Source organism: Scomber scombrus, chromosome 6 (genome assembly GCF_963691925.1).
Source record: "Scomber scombrus chromosome 6, fScoSco1.1, whole genome shotgun sequence".
Lineage (NCBI taxonomy): Eukaryota > Metazoa > Chordata > Actinopteri > Scombriformes > Scombridae > Scomber > Scomber scombrus.
This window is the reverse complement of record NC_084975.1, coordinates 14517136-14538298: the sequence shown is the minus strand read 5'-3', so window position 1 is coordinate 14538298 and position 21163 is coordinate 14517136. Positions and strand designations below refer to the sequence as shown.

General features: G+C 41.2%; 1 protein-coding gene across 5 annotated transcripts; it reads right to left on the bottom strand.

Annotated features, from left to right (window-relative positions):
* Window positions 1-368: 368 nt before the first annotated feature.
* On the bottom strand, window positions 369-20428 carry ppfibp1b (PPFIA binding protein 1b). 5 transcript variants are annotated; one of them, XM_062420253.1, is made up of 27 exons: window positions 20248-20428; window positions 14971-15052; window positions 14516-14721; window positions 12791-12880; window positions 12568-12681; window positions 12186-12317; window positions 10952-11044; window positions 9792-9909; window positions 9538-9582; window positions 8460-8521; window positions 8271-8355; window positions 7791-7906; window positions 7269-7366; window positions 6654-6714; window positions 6201-6375; window positions 5715-5747; window positions 4887-5028; window positions 4561-4692; window positions 4158-4308; window positions 3925-4036; window positions 3660-3748; window positions 3229-3351; window positions 2940-3065; window positions 2660-2848; window positions 2158-2322; window positions 1440-1505; window positions 369-1326 (listed from the first exon to the last, which is right to left on the bottom strand). In XM_062420253.1, exons 2-27 carry the CDS (start codon window positions 15032-15034, stop codon window positions 1243-1245), a joined length of 2871 nt encoding a protein of 956 aa, XP_062276237.1. In that variant the 5' UTR covers window positions 15035-15052; window positions 20248-20428; the 3' UTR covers window positions 369-1242. The 5 variants fall into 5 exon arrangements, with proteins under 5 accessions (XP_062276237.1, XP_062276238.1, XP_062276239.1 ...); XM_062420254.1 differs by having other exon boundaries at window positions 6654-6711; XM_062420255.1 differs by lacking the exon at window positions 5715-5747.
* Window positions 20429-21163: the final 735 nt, after the last annotated feature.

Here is a 21163-nt window from a genome sequence, read left to right as displayed (position 1 = left end):
CAAATGTCTTCATTCCAAACTGCTTGTTATTTGTGGTTCAGTCCCTGCCAGAGAGCATGAAGGGGTGTAAAACTGGACTCTGGTAACATTTATGGAAAGACAACCTGTCCAACTTTGTTGTATTTATTAGTGTCACATTTTAATTTTTACTTTCAGCTTTCTCTGTTCTCAGTGACATTATGTAAAGTTATGATATGGTGCAGGTGGTGAATGAATTTACGGTTCTACAAACTGGAGTACAAAAACATCCATGTTCATTTTAGGACACATTTATCTTTTCATAATTCAACAAACTGCACATTTTCCATTATCTCTTATTCCGTCCTCATTTTGTGTATTTAATTTGTGCATTTGATGAAACTCTGAACTGATTTAAATTACTTTATTGATCTTACAAATGGATAAACCTTTTTAAAAAACATAACCTATCTTCTCAGGTAAGTCAGCTGCATTACAACATTATTACTTTAAGAAAACCTGACATTAGCTCTTCTCACAACACTTTTCAAAAAACGATCTTGTGTCAGCCATCATGATTCACTTAAAACCCATTTGTAGTAAAAAATAAAATAAATGACAAGCTTTTATATTAATGTGTTGGATTTCAATACCATGCAATGATATTCATTAGGCTTTGTACTGTACGATATGTATTGGTGCAAATGCATACAGAATATTACTAATGAAAACCTGTTAAATGTTCAATGTAGGATAAAATATAAGACAATTTCCATTTAATTAGAAAAGTTCAGTTCTGTAGAAAACATAGCAGCTGTTTTTTGGAGTTATAACTTTACACTACCTTCTGCACAGCATATCTTTTCTGAATGAAATCTCGTTTTTAATATTTCTACAATCAGAAGGCAAGTTAAAAGACATAATAAATCTATAATGGCATATTCTATATGTCTTTTCTGCTGGTTGACACTTCAGTTCTATCATTAACAGGAAAATGTCAGTACATACTGTTACTACATACAAAATATCTCCAGAAACCAGCTGGCAGGCAAGCAGTGGTGTTGCCCTAAATGTTCCCTCTGTCATCAGACACTGTAGGCTTTCACAACATTGTTTAAAAACAGAAACGGAAAGACACTGTAATACTTTTGGCTCATTTTTAAACGCTTAAAAGGAAATGTGGGCGCATTCTTGGGCTTTGTTGAGAAGAGTCTGTGTGCGAGTGGAGAGGTTTGGCACAGGGTTTCATTCACAGCAGGACCAGGTTTTATGGTGCTGACAGTCTCATGCGTTGGATTCATCATCTGTTACGCTGGGGTTGGGTGAATTTGAAATCTCTTTGAAGAATTCATCATCTTTCAGCATGCTCTGGTGAAACAGAAAAATTATAAGATCAACTTCACAATTAAAACTTGAAACAATGACAATTTTGCCATGTTGCCCAGTCAATTATTAACACTCTTTACATTAAATATTCCTACCGTCAGGTTTTGGATCCCTTCAGAGAACGCTCCAATCTGTCTCACTGTTCCCTCAGAGTCCTCCATCTGTAAAACAAAAAGTACTTCAAAAAAACAACAACTTTAAACTCAATAAACTATTACAGTAGCCTGGGTATACCCATGCTCTCATTCCAGCGAGATTCTACTTGGCTCAGAAAGTTAGCATGGCCACCAAGACAACATTTTCGCCTGAGATAGGGAACCAAACACAGAGCTGGGAGATGGGCTCAAGACGACGACGACGACTGTGGAGCGACTCTGTTTACATCCAGCATGGCGGCCACGGAGGTGCAGCAACCTTTCGAAGCAGCAGTAAGGCTGTAAGTTTGTCCAGTAGCGTACAGAAGCATTTGATCGACATTCGTTGATCCCGCCTCAAATACGAGGAAATGAACGGCTCCTCGCCAGACCCTACCTCAATCTCACATGAGACATGAGACTACTATTACAGCACAATACAAGCACAATTTAGAAAATCTGACCTCTGACCTCTTCTACTGAAACATCTCTTGAAGAAAGTCACCAAATGTGCAACACACTGTTGTGCTAAAAATATCAGAAACTCATGAACTGGTCTGTTTTAATTGACTTTGTGAAAAGCAGATTTCTCATGTAAACACATGTAATTACAAACAGGACTGATAATGTTTTAAGTTGGATCATAATCGTTCAGCGGACCCTTTGAAGAAAAGCTCACCTGCTCTAGCCTGTCGAGGTCATCCTCATAGATTTGGAGCTCAAAGCCTTTCTGAAAGCTGTGTCCCTTCGGCATCTCCACATCCATGGGACACACGTACTCCTCACTTTCTTCCTGCTTTTTCTTCCTCAGACTGCCAAAGTTACCAAAGGACAGTTTCCGGGGCTGGTATGTGTGATAGTAGAGAAGACAAAGAAATTCAGTCTATTAGGTTTTAGCAACATTCAGAAAAGTACTGTACATGCCCCTCAGGTTTCTCACTTTCAAATATTTTAGCTTGTACATTCTTGCTATATTCTTTGATTTATCTGATCATTTCCTGTTTTAATTTGTTGTTTATAAGAATTGAAACTTTATTTGCGGGTTCTATTATAAACCTGGTATTGCAATATCAAAGCAAATTACTTTTTATTTGATAAATATTTGAAATTTCCAAAACCACTGAAATCTCTTCCTGGGTATTCCTGACTTGAGGGATCTTGGTGCTAACTGTAATCTGTACCTTGACCTTGGTGGTGGCAGTAAGCAAGGTGTAATCTGGGTTTTCAAGACACTCCTGTTTGAGCTGCTGGGCCTCTGAACCAATCAGCAGGTTGAAATGTGTGGCGAGGTGGCGGCGCAGCAGAGTCTTGTTAGGGGGGATGTTCAGCAGCAAGGCCATGGTCTCCACATTGAACCGCGGCTCTAGGACCTGAGAAGAGGAAAACATCATAAAAGTTAGGATGAGATTTTCAGGTGAGAGTCTGTGTTTCCAGGGACGACTGAACACCAGACCCTCTCACCATCAAGCCCCCGTGCACGCCGCTGCCTCTCAGGTTAGGAGCATATTCAGCCAGGTCCGCAGACCGCAGCCACTCCATCACCCTGTGGTTTGTCCACTGGGAAATCTCTGCTGGTGAAATATTATTCTGTGGGCACAAAGCACAGATAAAGGATGAATTAATCACAAGTTAGTAATTAGAATGTATGTCTACATTTAGCCGTGTGCTGTAAAATGTGTTTGCAAAACAGTAGAGCAGACTTGGAAGATCTGTTGACTCATTTCTGTTCTCAGGTTTCTGTTAAATTCACCTCGTCAGACGGCCTGCGTCGCAAGCAGTTGGGCTCATAGTTGTTGAGCCGCAGCACTTGAATAGCTCGTTTGATACTGAGGTGATGCAGGACACTCCCCACCTTCATAGAAAGCAGGTCATCCTGAGGGAAAAAGGGAGGCATCAATGACTAACAGCAACATTCAAATGTAAAAGCAAAGCTCAGTTCAAGCTGCTATGAAGTGCTATAAAGACAGTTACATAATCTTGCAGTAGATAAATAAGGTTCCTCAGCACAGAAGACTGAATCACAGTTTTAGCAGAGCCAGAGGCTGTGGTGTGACTTCAGTGAGGAGAGTGAAACCAGGCCATCTTCAGTGGAGCTCAGACTCTCTGTGCAATACTCTTAATGGTACTGGAGTTGTCAGACCTACTTAGCCACAGGGTCTGTGGAGGGAGCACAGCACTCACCACTGTCATGTAGTGCAGCATGCGACCATCCACTCTTCCCTCATCAAACTGGGTTTTATACTGAGGCAGACCGATGTCATCCAGCCATCCTGAGAGGAAAAGAAAAAAGAAGAAGAGCAAGTTTTTATAAGTAGTAAGATGACCAGTCAAATATAATTCAAAGTTAAACTGGTAAATAAAAAAACAAAAACAAAAAAACCCCAAAACACTTGATCAGAGCATTTTTAACTTCATTTATTCATGTGGTCTAGCAGCTGGTACTCACTCGTCACCCAGTTGTAATCCAGCTTTCCCCTATTATCCTCCTCCTCTGAGCCAAGGGCCTGCAGAGCCAGCTGCAGCTTCTTTCTGTGCAGCGGGTGTTTGATGCCCAGCTCCTAAATACCAACAAGGAGGTGAGTGAGGATTACACATAACATCCCTGAGGTAATAACACAGTAATTTCGGCAGTAAAGATACTCTGTCTGGTGGCTTTTTAAAACTTTTGTGACATCTCACCCTCTCAAGGTCCTGTTGTGAGGCCTGAAGCAGCGTCTGCCCAGAGGAGATCCACCCACGGGCCATGTTCACATAAAGACCAAGACCCTGCTCCTGCAGCCAGTCACACACCTGATCCTTTGACCAGCGTGCAAATGGAGCATCCACATCACTTAGAAACAAGAAAATAGAGAAGCAAATAAAACCATTAAGTGTTTACTTTATACATTGTTAAACTTTAAAATTAAGAAAGGCATACAGATAGGCACACCCTGAGGTAACAAATTCATGTTGTTTAACAAACAAAGAAAAACACTTTTTGAAAAACTCCTGCATTATTTCTGAGCTGGACTGAACACCAGAGACTCAAAAAAAGAAAATCACACTCTGAGCCTCATTATTCAGGCTGAATGCACAGACTTACTTGCTGACTCGTTGGAGGTCACGAGACCAACCCAGTCTGGGTCCCGCTGTGGCTCGGACTCCTCCTCTCTTGAACTCACCCTCTGGGAGGTTGTCATCCAGGTTAAATGTGGTAGACTGACTTCTCTTAAGCCTTAAAAAATATCAAAACATCCTCACAAATAGCACAACATAACAGGTCATAACAAAATCCATAATGATTAAATAATACATTTATATTTCCAGCTGAATCTGAAGCTGTTGCATGTAGACATTTATGCATATTTCTAATCTATTTTTTATGATTTAATTAAAAAATAAGAAGAATGTGTAATTTTTTTTACTCACTTTCCAAAGAGCTTCTTAATTCCTTTGGATTTCTTTCTGTTCTCTGGTGTCGTAGGGAGTGTGTGGGTGCTGTTGCTGTTACTCGACTTCTGCGGCAGCCCCGCTAGATCTAGGTGATCCGTGCCCTGTTGCTCTGTTTCAGCTGTACAGACATATGGGCACAGAACATCATCGGTATAATGAGCATCAGTATCGCAGTAGACATGTTCAGATCGGTGGAGACAGAGCTGCTGCACGGGGCCAGAAAACACTCAGACAGACACATGACGACTCCTACACAGACTGAGAGGTCATGGAGGTGGGCATCAAAAGCAAAACCCTGCCTGGTACGCATGCATCAGACACAACGGACGTCTGACTAAGACAACGACAAAGGAAGCTCATTAGCTTTTTCTCCCACTAGAGGGAGAATGAACAAGTTTTGTTGCAGAAAGAGAAGCAGATAGAAGATTTTAGAGGTAGGGCATCAAGATCCAAATCATTTCAGCTAATAATATGGGTTTGGATACAGGTCTGTGTTTGGGGAAGGGTTTGAAAAAAAATTGTAAACAAATACATGCAGGCACACAAGCAAATCAACATACACAACAAACTAGCTGTATGTTGCACAGACAACACTCGAGTTGACACAATGGCTAGTGACAAGGGTGTGGCTGTTAAGGCGCTGCAGCTACTGAAACGGGATATAACAAAAAAAAAAAAAGATGTGAGCTGAATGGATGAGTATAGAAAAGGAATAGATGTACAATGAGGATATGCTCAGTAGTTTCCTTTGTTTTCTTCAGAGAACTACTGCAACCCTGCAGTGATCTATGGTCCATACTGTACCTAACATGGGCGCACTCGCACTCCTGCTGCGGTCTTCATGTGTTACAAAGCACACACACAACACACGACAGGATCCAACAGAAAAAAAAAAACAAGACAAAGGGCAGAAATTATGATTGAAATAACAACAGGATTGCAGAGGTGGAACAAACACAGACATACATGTGTGCAGTACACACACAAACACAAAAAAGCACATACACTGGACGAAGGCCACGGAAACTGACTTCAATAATTAAATGGGGACCACAGTTTGTTTCTGTGGGTTGCAAATTATGGTCTTGGTCCATTTTGTATATTCCATGGGTGTGTCTTGGGAAAATAAAAAGTTCACAAGTCCATACTGGCTGAAAAAACCTCTAAGAAAATCACACTGTAGTAAACAGCCAAATCAACTCCACAGCTAGTTAAATGTCACATTAAATGACTGAGTCATCTTGCAGACTTGTCATTCTACAGCTGGTAAATAGTGTGGTTTGCTCTTACCGAGGTTAGGGCTGCTTCCTGTCTTCTTGCCCCCACGGATTTTGAAAAAGCCCTTTCCAAAAGATGACCGGGCCTTTCTTGAGCCAAAGCTGTCTTCTTCCGTGGTGGCAGGCAGGGTGGCAGAGGGGCACATCGGTGGTTTTTCACTAGTCTTACTGACTTCTTCACTTGTGTTCTAAGGAAACAAAAACATTGCTCATAAATGGCTGTCATGTTTACCTGCTACAAGTACTGCTGAAGAAGAGCAATCTAAAACCACTGGTGGAGTATTTTCCTTTAACATTAAATATGTTAACTTTGACTGTAAAGAAAAAAATAGGTAAGGACTTAATTCAGCACAGTGCATGTGGTATAGTGTAAAAGCTGTCAACACTGCTATGATGCATTTTACAAGCGTCACAGCGTGAGACAGAAGCCTGTAAAATGAACAGAACAAGATTTTAAGGCTTTTACCTTTTCACTATTGCTCCTCTCTAGCCGGTCCTGGCTGCCAGTCTTTGTTGTATCCTGGCTGCTGAAATGACACACAGCATAACAATATATAGTAGTGAAGCTGCAAGCTCGTCTCACATGGTCATGAGAAGCGGCAGTGTGAGGTTTCAGGATATGTTACACACACTCTTCTCATATGTAATTTAAAGAGGGCGACTGCGACACTTTTCACACTCTGTATGCAACAAATGGACAAAACAGCTGCTCGCCTGAACACAACTGAAAACAGTAGTTCACACTTACAGTAGTAGGTGTGGACAATACAGTTGTTTTTTTTGTTTTCTTTTAAAGAGTTTGTTGGCATAGACACCTTTATTTAGCAGTAGACTGACAGGAAACATGGGAGAGAGGGGGGTGTGACATGCGCGCTAACCACTTGACTACCTGCGCGCCCACAGTTGTTTTTTTACCGTCTAAAGATGATCAAAAAAGCTTCAACTATTAAAAAAAATAAGGACGTGAATGGAACAAAATATATACTACTGGTGTCCTCTTTAAAGCCAAACTCTACACTGAACTCTGACTTGCAGTATTGAATGCGTGTGAAGGGAAGATAAAGTCTCAATTATATTTCACCTTTCCACATCTGTTGGTGAAGACTCTGATACTTGCTCTGGATCAGTGGGGCTGGGTGAGGACGAAGGCTCTTCATTTAAACCATTTAGGCTGTCCAGCTAAGCAAACATCAAGAAAGAGAAAAACGGACAGACAAAAATAGACTTAATACACCATTTGCAAGGATGGACTGCCTTAAAACATTAACTTACATTTCCTCCTGTGGCCTCCAGTCTAAATCTTCACACGTGTTTGGAAAACTGACAGGAGATGTTATTCAATTAATTGGATGTCGAACCTTCAACACTCATTTTAAACGTGTAAAATTTATGTGAGCTGTAAGTGTTTTACTGAGCAATATAGAGGTTAATTAGATTTGAAGTCGCTTGAGGGGGGGAAAAAAAGGTTAAGTTGATGCAATCAAAAATAATGTGAGGTTTAAAATAAACATCTTATATTCCTCATTCTAGTTTTGCGTTATTGCTTAGTTTTATTCTATTTTTTATGCATTTATGATACCATGTCACATTGTGCTGCACAAACCTCATCTGGGCTCCTTGGTAGCTCAACATCTGACACTGCAGACACAGGGCTGGATGACATGAGTATGACGGAGCTTTCGCCATAACTCTCGATGTGCTCGTTATCTTTGGTTTTCTCTGGAGAAGACAATTAATAAAATGCATGAGAAAAAACAAAAAAACAAGATTTTAGAATCAGCTGTTTTGTTTGGTATTGACCTAAACCATCACATGCCATTAGTCAACAGAAACAAGGTTAGCTTAGAAAACAAATTTACATCTTTTGTCTCTTGAGAAAATTGACATACACCTGGAAGGCAAATGTCAGTGGGTACTGAAATGAACTAAAGCCACCAGCTGCCTGGAAGGTTGGACATAAATATAAAAAGTAAGATGTGCTGTGAAAAACGGTATACACGATGCATTGTTATAATTTTAAGCTGTTGCCTCCAAAGCTTTTTTCTTACACTACTCAACTACTATGAAAGAAGGGGCATCTAACCTTTTTTCCCTTGTACTGACATCACCATGTCTTGAACTTTCTTATACCTCAGCAGCGATTGCTTCAGTTCTTCAATCTTACGATCCTGTAAAAGAAAAAAACATTTTGGGTAATTCACAGGAGGAGAGTAGAAGCATTTTACATGATGCGATGTAAATATGCCAGCCAACCATAAAGGATGACATATACCTTCTCTTCATTAGCTGCCATCAACGATTCAACTGCCTTTTTCATTCTCTGCACTTCCACATCTAGCGAGGAAAGAAAGTTATTATAGATGTGAAACTGCAATGTTCAGAGGAAAGTTTGAGCAGGGACAAATCTGGGCATGGGTAATAAGCCTGAACAGAAAAGGATGCTACAGAACATACAGACTGTAACGTTACTGACCTTAATTCTGTAACACAGTCTGTTCACATTGATCAAACATATCCTTATGTGAGCAGGTGTTCAACATTTTTCACTTTGGTAGAACATTTTCACTTTTCAGGAAGCACACTCAGTCAGTCCTCTACATTAGCAGTCATAGCAGCTGTCTGGTATTTGTGCTTTTTTTGCTCTGGTTTATCAAAAACTGGTCCATGCTTTGAAAACTGCTTTAAAAGAAATTAAAACAATGTTGAATAAGGATCTAGACTGCTATACGGTATGTGAGGAGTCATGTTGAGGGCATGCACTGACTGAAAAATGAAACTGTTCTTCATGAGTCGAGGATCACTCATAAAGACACAGATTTGGACACAGCAGTCACAACAAAGACACTGTCACACAACACTGAACATGACAACAACATCACAGGTTAGCGTCAGGGCACACACTGGGTGTTGGTGTGAGCAGGGAATGTTTAGAGGAGTTTGAGGAGAGATATTTAGGGGTACTGGGGGTGATTATTGTTGGAAGACATGAGGCAGGAGGATGAGGGAACAGCCTGAGAGGTTATGACAAAACGCCACTATTCATTCCTTATTCCTGTTGAAAACACATAGCAAACATTCCTTCCTTGTTGCTTTGCAAGGATGGGCATTAAAACACACACTGAACATGGCGGTTTTCAGTCAGGTTTGGTTCAGTTCAAAATCCTTAGAAGTTGAATGAAAATGGCACAGTTTTAACAGAGGTGTGGTGCTCTGTGGTCAGGTATTAGCACTCCAGTGGATTATAATGGACAAGCAGAGTTCAGATGGCTCATGCTTGTTCATGCAAACAGGGGTTGAGATGGGTGCAGTGATAAAGTGCAATAATAAACAAAAGCATAAAGCCCCCTTACGTTTTTCTTTCAGCCTCTTTCTAAGAGTTTCATCTGGGTGAGAAACTAAACAGGACAAAGAATTGTAAAACATAAAACTGGTTGTCTGCAGAATCTGAAGAACGTCAACACTGACCTCTAACAGGACCTCAGTTATTGTTTTGGTGATTCTACACAGATTACCACTCAGTCGTATAACGTTTAGTTTAACATGTGAGTTAAAGAATCTGCATGCTCATATTCAGTGACGCTTGTGATTGAACTGCCTTTCCCACCTCTCTCTGTAGGATCTGCACTGCTCGAGGCAATGGCTTTGAAGCCTGTCTCATCCGGCAGTCTCAACATCTCTCCGTCTTTGCCCTCTAGCTGCCTCCTCAGTATGGCAAGCTCCTCCTGTCAAACAGAAGACAACAGTGAGGATATTTTCTCCACACAGACACTAGCTCCCCCACCCCAACTCCACACTACAAACAAACCACTACACAAAGGTTCACAGCTGCAGACGTGGCGTACAGGCACGCAGACCACACCTGCTGTGAAGGGTAATGTGTGTGAGGCGGGTAGTAAGCACTACGTCTGAGGGGGCTGAGGTAATAACAAATACACAGGCCATTACAAAAGAAAATACAAGTTGAACAGAGCAGGAATCAAGCATGGAGACAATCAAATTAAATTAAAAGATTTAATAAAAAAGGTTAGAGGGAGGAGTGTAAAGAGGGATGAAGAAAAACGCAGCACAACAGAACTCTGTGCCAGCTCTGAGGGGGAAAAAACGTAAGTGTGTTTTGAAAAAATGTAAACGTTTGCTCAATGTGGTGCTCAACTTGAAAAAAAGTAGCATTTCTGACTACACTTGACTTTTTGCATTTTAACTTATGACTGTACTGTGCAGTTCAGTAAAGTGATTTCATTTCACAAAAAGTGACATCATTTTCCCAAAAAGGGGCAAAAAAAAAAAAAAAACACTTGGAAAACTACTGCAAACCAAATTAAATGTGTTTTTTTAAACCTCAAAAATAAAAAAACAGAAGAGGAGCCAAAGGGAGAGGTCAAAAACCATAATCATACAGCAAGCACAACAGTGTTCCTGAGAAATCCAACCTTCATAGTCTGGAGTTTGTGCTCCTTCCTCTGTTTCTCATACTGCATCTGGCCCATTTTGATTTTCAGGCTAGAAAGCTTGGCCATTAGCGACTAGCAGTAGACCGACAAACCAAGAAGGAGAGAGAAAATAGAGATGCAAGAAGTGAAAGATAAAAGAGGTCAAGAGGATGGGACAACTAAGTTTAACTACTATATAATGAAAGCATGAGAGTTTAGAGAGTCCTGAAACAAGATAAAACAGCAAGGAAAGAATAACATGTTAGTGTGGAGAGTTTGTAATGTTTACACCAGGAATGTGCAAACTCCTGTGAACTTCCCTGCCACAACTCACCTTTGTGGATTTAAGTTTCTTTTCGTACTGTAGTTTTTCACTCTCGAGCTCTGTCAGTCTGTACCGCAGTTCATTGATTTCAAGAATCAAATCCTGAAAGAATAGAAAACGCAGGTCACTGTGAATGGTAGCAGAGCAAGCAAACCTGGCAAAACGTTAAACTTCATTCCAAAAACTCATTAAAATGTGATCCGTATATCCCTTTAAGAGTTGGTGATAAATAACATTGTGCAGATGCCCTCATTTCTTTTCAAATAACTGTTAACTGTAAAAAAAAAAAAAATCAAAAAAAAAATCAACTAAAACATTTCTCGCTATTGAATTTGAACCTCAAGTTTATCTTCCATTAACCATTTAAATCTCATTTAACTCTGCATGTTTGGTGTAGTGGAGTACAAACAAGCTGTATAAAGCAACTTGAGATACTTTTGAAGGGACTGAATTCCTCAGAGAGTGGCTGCATCAAAGCAGCAGCAGTGATAAAAAAGAGGGGAAGCTGCTTGTAGAAAAGAAGTGATTTATGTGCTCTGAAGCGGAACATGGACAGCAGCTTTTTGTTCCAGTGGGGTGGAAGAGACGGCCGCGCTGCTACAACAATAACATGAAGTGTTTGAAAGCTCTCCAAGCATTCTGCACGGTTCATCTGGGAGCAGAAATCTCTAGTAAACATATGATTGACATCTTAATGTTTGTAGAGCCACTGACCAGAGGGCAGCAAGTTCTCTCACACACACACACACACACACACACACACACACACACACACACACACACACACACACACACACACACACACACACACACACACACACACACACACACACACACACACACACACACACACACACACACACACACACACACACACACACACACACACACACACACACACACACACACACACACACACACACACACACACACACACACACACACACACACACACACACACACACACACACACACACACACACACGTTTTTTCCATTTATTACAAAATCAGCAGCACTCTCATGGCTGGGTCAGTGAACGCTGACTATGCCTTGAAGTGCGATGACTTTTTTTTTTCTTACTAAAAACAGCTGCTTTGAAACTAACCCTCTCCCACACAGGTGTCAGACAACATGAATGAGTGTTTGTTTGGTGTGTGTGCGTGCGTGCGTGTACTTGGATGAGTGAGAAAGGAAACATGCATACACAAAGACAATTCCTGTCCTAAGCATGAGCCCACATACATCACTGTCTCGAAATCTGTCATCAAAGTCCAGTCTGTCCTTCTCAAAGGTATTCAGCTTCAGCTTTAAGTTGGACACTTCAGACATCAGTTCTAGCTTCTGGGTCTCAAGTGTTGTTCTGCACAGGAGCTCCTACAATGAGAAATGAAGGCTGTTACAAAAACTTGCTATGTGGTCAATATCAGCAGCCCAAACAGCAGTGCCAGTACAGGCATTGTTACTGTACTTCAATTTCTAGTTCAGTCATCTTCATCATAAATAAATGAGCTGGAAACACTACACATGTGCACTGTGCGTATCCTTCATTACTGGGTGGCTCTTGAGCTTGTGTGCTGACAGTTTGCACTGAGCTTTATTACATATGAAACACACACAAACACACCTGTTGAAGCATCTCCTCAGTGGCATTGAGTTTTTCCCTGTGCTCATCCAAACACATGTCCAGGTCCCGAATCTTCTCTCCCTGAGCCTCCACCTGGTCAGTCAGCACACTCACCTGCATGAAAGCAAGATGTCACTCTTGTTGTTAACAACAGTTTTAAAAAAGAGGAGACTTTAATCTTCGTGGCGCTGGTTAAATGATGTAAGCATTGCTGAGTGTGTACCTGAAGCACCAGAGATTCCTTATCGCTCTCTATTCGAGAAAGCCTTTCCTGGTAGTGGTCACCCCCACTCAGGGAGATATGTCCATTGGACTACAGGGACAGAAGAAAACAGATATTAGAACAAGCAAACATAACAAGTGATTTAAGAGCCTTTGAAATTCATGCAGGTAAGTGGTGCAAATGGGTTAACTCATTCTTCTGATCTTGATGTTAAATGTCTCCCGTGCCTAATAATGTCAGATGAAGATGAAGAGTAACCCTGGATTTCCACCGGGTCCGTCAGCGGCACCTTACAGCTGCGCCACAGTTTAGCTCCGTCCTCTGCCCAGCGTCAACTCACACCGGGAGCGTTACAGCAGCGGAGTGGTGCCTTGGGAGCCAGCAGTATTCGCATGAGATCACACGATAATCGCGAGACCGCGAGACCCCGCGAACTGGGTGTATAAAGTCAACAACAAGAAACAACTGTACTTTGCCTCTCGGACCTATTATCCGAGACCCTGTGATCGATTGACTGCTGACCTGGGGCCACCGGTTATGACGTAATGTGGATGTGAGTTTGTGATCTGCGCATTGTGTTTTATTTTGAAAGGGGACGGAAGTTTTATTATGTCGATTCTGTGTCTTACTTCCTGTCTGGTGTAATCTGCTCTGTTGAGCTTGTCGCGAGTAAGAAACGTGTCCGTGAAAAATAGAAATGCTGCGGATTGATAGCGCTGCGGCGCGGAGAGCTGCGGCGTGGAGAGCCGCTGCTGAGACGTTGCTGAGACGTTGCTGACACGTTGCTGACACGCTCCCTGTGGAAATATTCTCATTGATTATAGTGTTACCTATCAGCTCCGGTGACCGCGGCGCAGCTGTAACGTGCCGCTGACGGACCCAGTGGAAATTGGGCTTTAGTGGCTGCACTGCTTTACCCAGCGCAAACAAAACCTTACATGGCTGAGAAGAAGGCTCACATTCATACTGCTGTACACAGAGTGAGTTACAGCATTACACAAAACTCTGGCATTTCTCTGGCCTGCATCCCATCACTCTCCACTAACACTGTTCTGGTTCCCAAGAAGTCAGCATCTCTCTTGCAGCACACAAGCTGCGACACTGACAACATCAGCATTTCATCTCACATTCCCAGGAAACTCAGCAGAGGAAGATAGTCATGTTTTCACTGAGCAAACAACACAATTGTCTACTTGCACCCAGGATTGTTTGCCCATGATTGCTGACATTCATCATTTTAAATGCAGCACACAGAATGAGCACAATCATAAGCAGACCAGATGTGCTAAAGGTTGTTTGAAGTGTATTCTCTCCAGCCATCACAGACAAAATCCCCTCCATGCTGACAAAACCTAAACTCATTCCAAGTTTGCAAGTGTTGCTTTCTTCAATCATAAATGAAGGGTGAAGGGTGAAATTCCCATGTTATGTGACATTCCCAGTCAAAGAGATTCCTTCCCTGAGGCTACACCATTATGAAGAAAGAAAAAAAATGTCTATTTTATTTTATTATCTGCAGTTCAGTTCGAGTCATTACACTAAAATCTCAAAATTGACATTAAACTGCATAGAGATAAACATTCTTTCTGTCATCTGCTGATAAAAACAAACCTGTCCCAGTTGAATTACTGCGTCTGTTCAGTGAACCCTAGACTGTGTTATCTTAGTGATCTTAATGTGTCATGCAGCATCTATCGCCCCTACTGTAACATGTGAGCCTCTCACCAGGTGACCCTGGAGCCATTCGGCCAGACTGTCAGCTGTGGAGTCGGGGATCTGACAGCGTAGACTCTCCCTTTCTTCTGTGTCCATCAACTCCAGGACGCTCCGCAGGTCCTCCAAAAGGTGAAGCGCCCGCAGGCTGCCCATGAAAGGAGAGGTGGGCGACTGGCAGTCAAACATCCCGTTGGAGTAGTCCAGAGCCTTGGAGCCTGAGATAAAGAATTATAACGAATGAGGACGTCAGCTAGATCTGGTATGTCATTAGATGATCCACTGCAGCACTGGTGAACGTAAAACATCAGCTCTGCACCAGATAAAATCTTAGCAATGTTGATTCAAACTGGAAGAGTTCTTTAGAAGTGTCATTGTAAAAAAAAAATATCGTGAAATACTTGCGGTCAAGATAAAATGTGTGATAAATATTTGTAACGCTGAAAAAAAAAAAAAGATAAGTTAACCTGCTATAATGCCGTCCATCTGCTCCAGGGCAGCTGCCAACATGTCGCTGGCATCAGACATCATCTTCAGTCTCTGATAAACCTGGAAGGGGAGAATAAAACCATGAGGGGAAAAAAGTAACTTTGAAAACTTAAAAGTGATGTTTTGGCTCTAAAAAAAACCAGCATCTATAAACTCAGTGAATCTCGGTTTTTATGATGGGTATGAATTTATAAAACCTTGAAAAAGGAAACAGGGACACTAATATAAAAAATACATCATAAATAAAAACAACTTGGATTATTATGACTACCAACATGTCGGTGTGATCATCTCAGTTTAGTCTACAAACAGCTCATCACGGCTGCTGCTCTGTACTTGAGATGTGAACATCCAAAAATGTGTAGATGGAGGACAAATCTAACAAAGCAGTCCCCGCAGTGTTCAGCTTTCTAGGCAAAAAAACAAAACAAAGTGCCTGCGTTATTTTGGCATCGAGCATGTCATTACAAAACGTTCCCACCCAGGAATTAGGTTGTGACTGCAGTACATCCTCAACTACCCAGAAAAAGGTTGCTGTCTGGTGAAATAGCATGTTTAGGTTTCTTTGTGACCACCTTGTCTGTATAAAAAAAAGGATAAGTAGAGTGATATATGAGACGAGCGACTCATTTTAAATGGTTATATGATGAAGGTTAAAAAAAAATTCAGACTGAAACAAAAAACAAACACTGGAAGGAAACGATACGTACATGCTCTGCGCAGCGTGTAACCCAGAATATCAATCAGACCATTAACCTAAAATATTGAATGTGCTGCTGATAAGACAGTGGACACTCTGTTAGGAGTAAAGATACATTTTAGTGTCCCGGTCTTGAACATCTGCCAAAAGAGCATAGCAGTCCCTTTCTCTCAGGATGTTTAATCAAAAGACACACACACACACACACACACACACACACACGCACGCACGCACGCACGCAGGCACGCACGCACGCGCACACGCGCTGCCTCGCATCCTGGGAGTGCCCAACACAGGGACGTAGCACTGTTTTCAAACTTTATGGAAACCACCGGCAGACCTAACACTGTTATTTCAGCATTCCTGTGGTCAAATTTTCCATTATGTGTAAAATAAGCGTTCACTGAAACATAAGAATCGTCACAACACACAGAAAGCCGAGCAGATATGAGAGGAAGCAGCACGCTGTCAGGTCCACTGTGAACTGCTGAATGGTTTCCAAAAAAAAAAAATTAAAAAATAAATCTGAATAGTAAAAATGTTTCTCACAGCTTGTCCCACTTGTACAAGTGTACTTGTACTTGTACTTTATGGAAAAAGGAGAAATTAGAAAATATATTCCTTTTTTAAAATTGTACAGTTCAGTAAGTTCTTGTCCCACTTGTACAAGTGGGACAAGCGAGCAAAGGGCAGGACTCTTTTTCAACAGAATCTGACACTTATTACCAAAAGACGAGAATACACAGTGTTCAGTCAGCTTTTTAAAATGTCTTCATGTTTAGATTTGACATAAAATGTGTGTTTTGAGAAGGACCCTAAAATTATCAGACAGATGTGTAACATTAGACAGAAATGAAGATAGAGAGAACAAGTCAGTCAGATGTTAACACAGTGAAATAATCTGCTAAAAGATGGTTGGAATAAGACTTTCCTGATTTCCTGGTTTTACTTTTTTTCCCAGACTGGCAACACTTAATGCAAAAATCCAAGGCAGATTCATTACTGGAACATCTCAGATCGTTTCTCCACGCTGCAGTGGATCCACTGGGAAAAAATTAAGTAAAAGAAGAACACTGCATGTGAAATGAATAAAACCCAGTCTTAAACTGCAGATAACACAGAGTCTGGATCCTGATTACTGGAACTGGATTTGAGGGCCTGCGGGGCATCTTTTCCAAAACCCTGAGTCAGCCTCTCTCTCACACACACTAGAAAGGCAAATATGGGCCAGGTTAACACTCGGCTCTCAGCAAACACACTTCAAACACTCGAGGGCGAGAGCAGACATGCTGCTCAGAAACCTGCTCTCCATGTGTCAATCGATGCGAAACAAGTGTCTGGATCCTCACTGTCTGCATCGTCCAGAGGACACGGAGCTCAAAGTCGTCTCAGCACAAACTTACGACGTCTAATGACAGAGAGGTGCACCCTGGGATGTCTGCGTAGTATGTTAGTCATATGTAAACAGAGAGAGGGTTGTCTGTCCAAACAAATGCTGCAGATCAGAGCAGTGGGTGTTAAGGCTGCAACTACTTTCTATGTGTTCCAGTTTACCCCTTGTTATAACTTCCTGAACCTTAAGAGGACACCTTCATACCACTTTGTTTGTTTGAAAAATGATTGAAAACAATGTGCAGATGAATTTTTCTGGTAATCGACTGATTGAAGAGTCATTTTTAGGTTTTATTGTTGGATTAAAACAGTGTCAAGCACATTGTCTGTATGTGTATTAGCCCTCATGTATCTGCAGTATCAAGGGCGACATCTCAAAAATGCTAACAGGCAACCATCATCCTGCAAAAACAAAGTCTCACTGTCTGACCTTCTATAAGCACCACGTATAACAACCATAAGACACACAGAGAGGGCTATTGTTCATGCTGGCATGGTATTTTGACTGAGAGGCATGAGAAGACAAAGACAGAAAGAAAAAAAGAAAAAAAAACTGCAATGCAACGCTACAGTACACATGGCATTTGAAACAACACCTGCCCGCATACTCTTTTCAGAAGAGCCTCAAAACAAATCCAATAGGAAAAAAAAGAAAAAATCACTCAAAAAGCAATCTTGCCCTCTGGTGAAAACAGCCATATAATTCATGTTGACATGCAGAGAACAATGAATACAAGAGGGAGAGGGGACCGCTATAATGGCTTTTGAAATCCACCAACCCTCGCCCCTTCAGGCTGAGAGTACTATCATAACCCGTCCTCATCGGACACCACCGGGGAGAAAAAGGAGAAAATCTTGTATTACCCCAACCCCTGAATGACCAGTAAACTACGCTCCTGCACGCACAGGATACAGAAAACTAAAACAGAAGCTTCAGGGCCGCATGTCTGTGATGGTAAAGTGTTTGCAGCAGCCTGCGTTTAGACAAGCTGTGCCAGTGGTAAAAAAGGCCCGGGGAGAGAGGAATTTACAATCGAGGCATAAATCAAACTACAGTTTGCTTTCCTTGTTCCTTTTTTATCCAGGTAAAAAAAAAGTAAAAGCCACATAATGAGACTTTTTATATTTTGAGTCATGCAGGCCTTGACTCAGTCTTTACCTTTACATAAAGCTTCCTTGGGAAAAGCTTAATTTAACTTTAGCTCAACTTTGCACACGTCATCCTGTTTTACCTCACACAAGGGCGCCGAAAACTTAAAAAAAACTTTTAAAAAACCTAACACAAAATAACGACTACACTGAGGAATCAATCTGTTATTTTGCATCACACAATGGAGTCAAAGCTTTTATTTATGCACCAGCTCGGTGTATTTGAGAACCTAGCCACATGCAGTTTGCCACACACTTAAAATAGTTACTGTATATTATGAGCGTCTGCTGTGATTTGATCTGGTGACAGGGCTAAAGTTATTGTCTCCTAGTTTGAGGGTGAAATGAAGCGGTGCGCTAAACAAGCTGTGCTGTCTGCTCTGGTCCAGCTGCCTGCGGGACACTGCTCTGGAATAACCTGCAGCTATTTCCAACCTGTGAGTGAGCAGGCAGAATACACCATCACTAATTTTATACCATGAAACAACAAGACCTATATGAAGACAAGAGGCGGGTGTGAAGCTGAAGGAGTCTTTTCTTACTGCCTGCATCTAAAAATAAGAAAGGCATCTGTGTAATGGGTGATGCAATGTAAACACACTGAACAAAAGATGGAAATTAAGGCTTTAAAAAAAAATAAAAAAATAGAGCTTCCATGTGATTAAAATCTTCAAACATTTCTCCTGTCTGTACATGCCAGAGATTGCAGTGGCAATTCATTTATGTTGGAAAGCAGGACACATTTTTTTCATATTACTCACAACTTGCACAGTTTGAAACTCCACTTGACTAAGAAGCTATTCATCTTTGACATTCATGCAGTAAGTGCAAAACTGAGAAGTACACATGTAGTACAGTGTCAGTTTATGTAAACTATAACAACTTAAGGTTTATATGCAAAACAGTTTCTGATTTGCTGTGCACAAGACTTCCCACGCATATCTCCATATCAGTGAAATTGTTGGAGTCCAAGAGCCAACTTCTGCTTTATTTTTAGCAGCATTTCCAAAGAAATTCCTTGCATTTTTTAATGCAATAAAGACTAGAACTGGAGCTCTGAAATTAGGAGCCTTGGGATGAGGGGGTGCCCTTAAATCTGAATAATAATTAACATGTTTGAGGAAAAACCCAGGCTTAAATCTCAAAGAGGCACCTCCAACATCATACTTAAAATTTGCCACAACCTCATAAAGTCCCCTGTGTGCTCCAGATGTAGTTATAAAACTCCAAAACTATTAAAGTCATACTGACGCATTGAGTAGTGGATCAGGGTTACTTTGAAAGCATGTGGTATCTGCTGGTTTACAGACAATATTTATCGTTTTGGAGAGAGAAAGTAAACAGTTTTAAGAGGTCGGCTGGAGGGCGAGACAACAGCTGATCAAATGTCATGCCTTTTACCAAGAACAGACAGTAAACTTTGAATAAACTTGTTTGGTTTACAGTCTGGGTGAAAAAAAATCAGCTTGGAAAACAAAATCTCACCGATCGACTCAAAACAACATCAAACCAGACAAAGTGTAGTTGAGTCTAAAAAGAGGTGGCCTCGGGCAGTGATTACCACACAGTCTGGAGCTGTGTGGCAAGAAAGAAAAAAGAGTCGTAAACTAGACCGACTTTCTCACGTCAGGAAACTTTAAACCCCATGTTTGTTGTGAAGATACTAATATGTATAACTTAACTTCTACGTGAAGCTCTTCCAGATTGAGAGGTAATGGAAAATGAACTGAAATATTAGCTTCTTTTTTTTTTAACGTTTTCTTCCTCATGCTAAATGTCCGACGAAGTGAAATAAAAGTGAAAACTGTTAAACCACATTCCTTTTTTAGCTGTGATACCCTAAAACCCCCTGAGGATACCCCCTGAACTAACAGGAGCCTTTGGGCAGCTTTTTAAGCGTTTAATTAAAAAGTCACAGTTAAGTTAAACGTTACAACAGCCGTTAGACTCAACGCTAGCAGCTCCTAAATCTAAGTTAATAAATCACAGTCCAAACAACAACAAACTCACTTACCGAAACTCTTCTCAAGGAGATTTCGGGATTTCCGTTCGTGAGTTTCCTTGACTATATTTAAAAAACTCCACAGCGCCTCGTTTCTTAACTTCTCCCGTGCCCACCAGCACCCCGGACAGTCCACATCTCTACGCCATGATGAGTGACAACACGGCCAGAGCTGGAAAAGTTGGGACGTCACACCGCCGGAGAATCCCGCCCTGCTGCGGCCTGGAGCTTTTTATACGGGAGTCCTGATGCGTTCAGTTACACATGGGAAAAGTAGGACATGTGTGACCTGTAGGTCTGAGGTTCTCAGTTTTTTTAAAATGACTTTTTCTTTTCAAGTTGTTTTCCTCAGGGTTGGGAAAGTTACTTTGGAAATGTGATGGGTTACAGACTGCTAGTTACCCTTTTTGAACTCAGCCATCCACACACACACACACACACACACACACACACACACACACACACACACACACACACACACACACACACACACACACACACACACACACACACACACACACACACATCAGACATATCACATCTGCCACAACTGGACTAGACGGTGGAGTGTGCAATTACAATTTGAATTTGAATCTTTTTTGCACTTTACGTATTTTTTTTCTTGTTGTTTGTTATGTTTTTATGTTCTGATGAGCTGCTGGACAGTTGAGTTTCCCTTTGGGGATGGATAAAGATCTATCTATCTATCTATCTATCTATCTATCTATCTATCTATCTATCTATCTATCTATCTATCTATCTATCTATCTATCTATCTATCTATCTATCTATCTATGATGTAATTTAACTATTTCAATTACTTAATCAAAGTAATGTAACTTTTGGGATTACTTTTTGATTACTTTTCAAATTTTCTAACCAATGTATTCAACTGTTGGGGTAAGTGTACCCATTAAGCCCACCAAAA

What these genes read in the sequence shown, in the direction of transcription:
- ppfibp1b (XM_062420253.1), bottom strand. Translation starts at nt 15,034, where the DNA reads ATGATGTCTGATGCCAGCGACATGTTGGCAGCTGCCCTGGAGCAGATG. An exon ending in TGCGAGTGCGCCCATGTTAG is followed by an intron (nt 5,029 to 5,714) that starts GTACAGTATGGA and finishes ATGTCTGTACAG; the next exon opens with CTGAAACAGAGCAACAGGGC. An exon ending in ACCTCGACAGGCTAGAGCAG is followed by an intron (nt 1,506 to 2,157) that starts GTGAGCTTTTCT and finishes TTTGTTTTACAG; the next exon opens with ATGGAGGACTCTGAGGGAAC.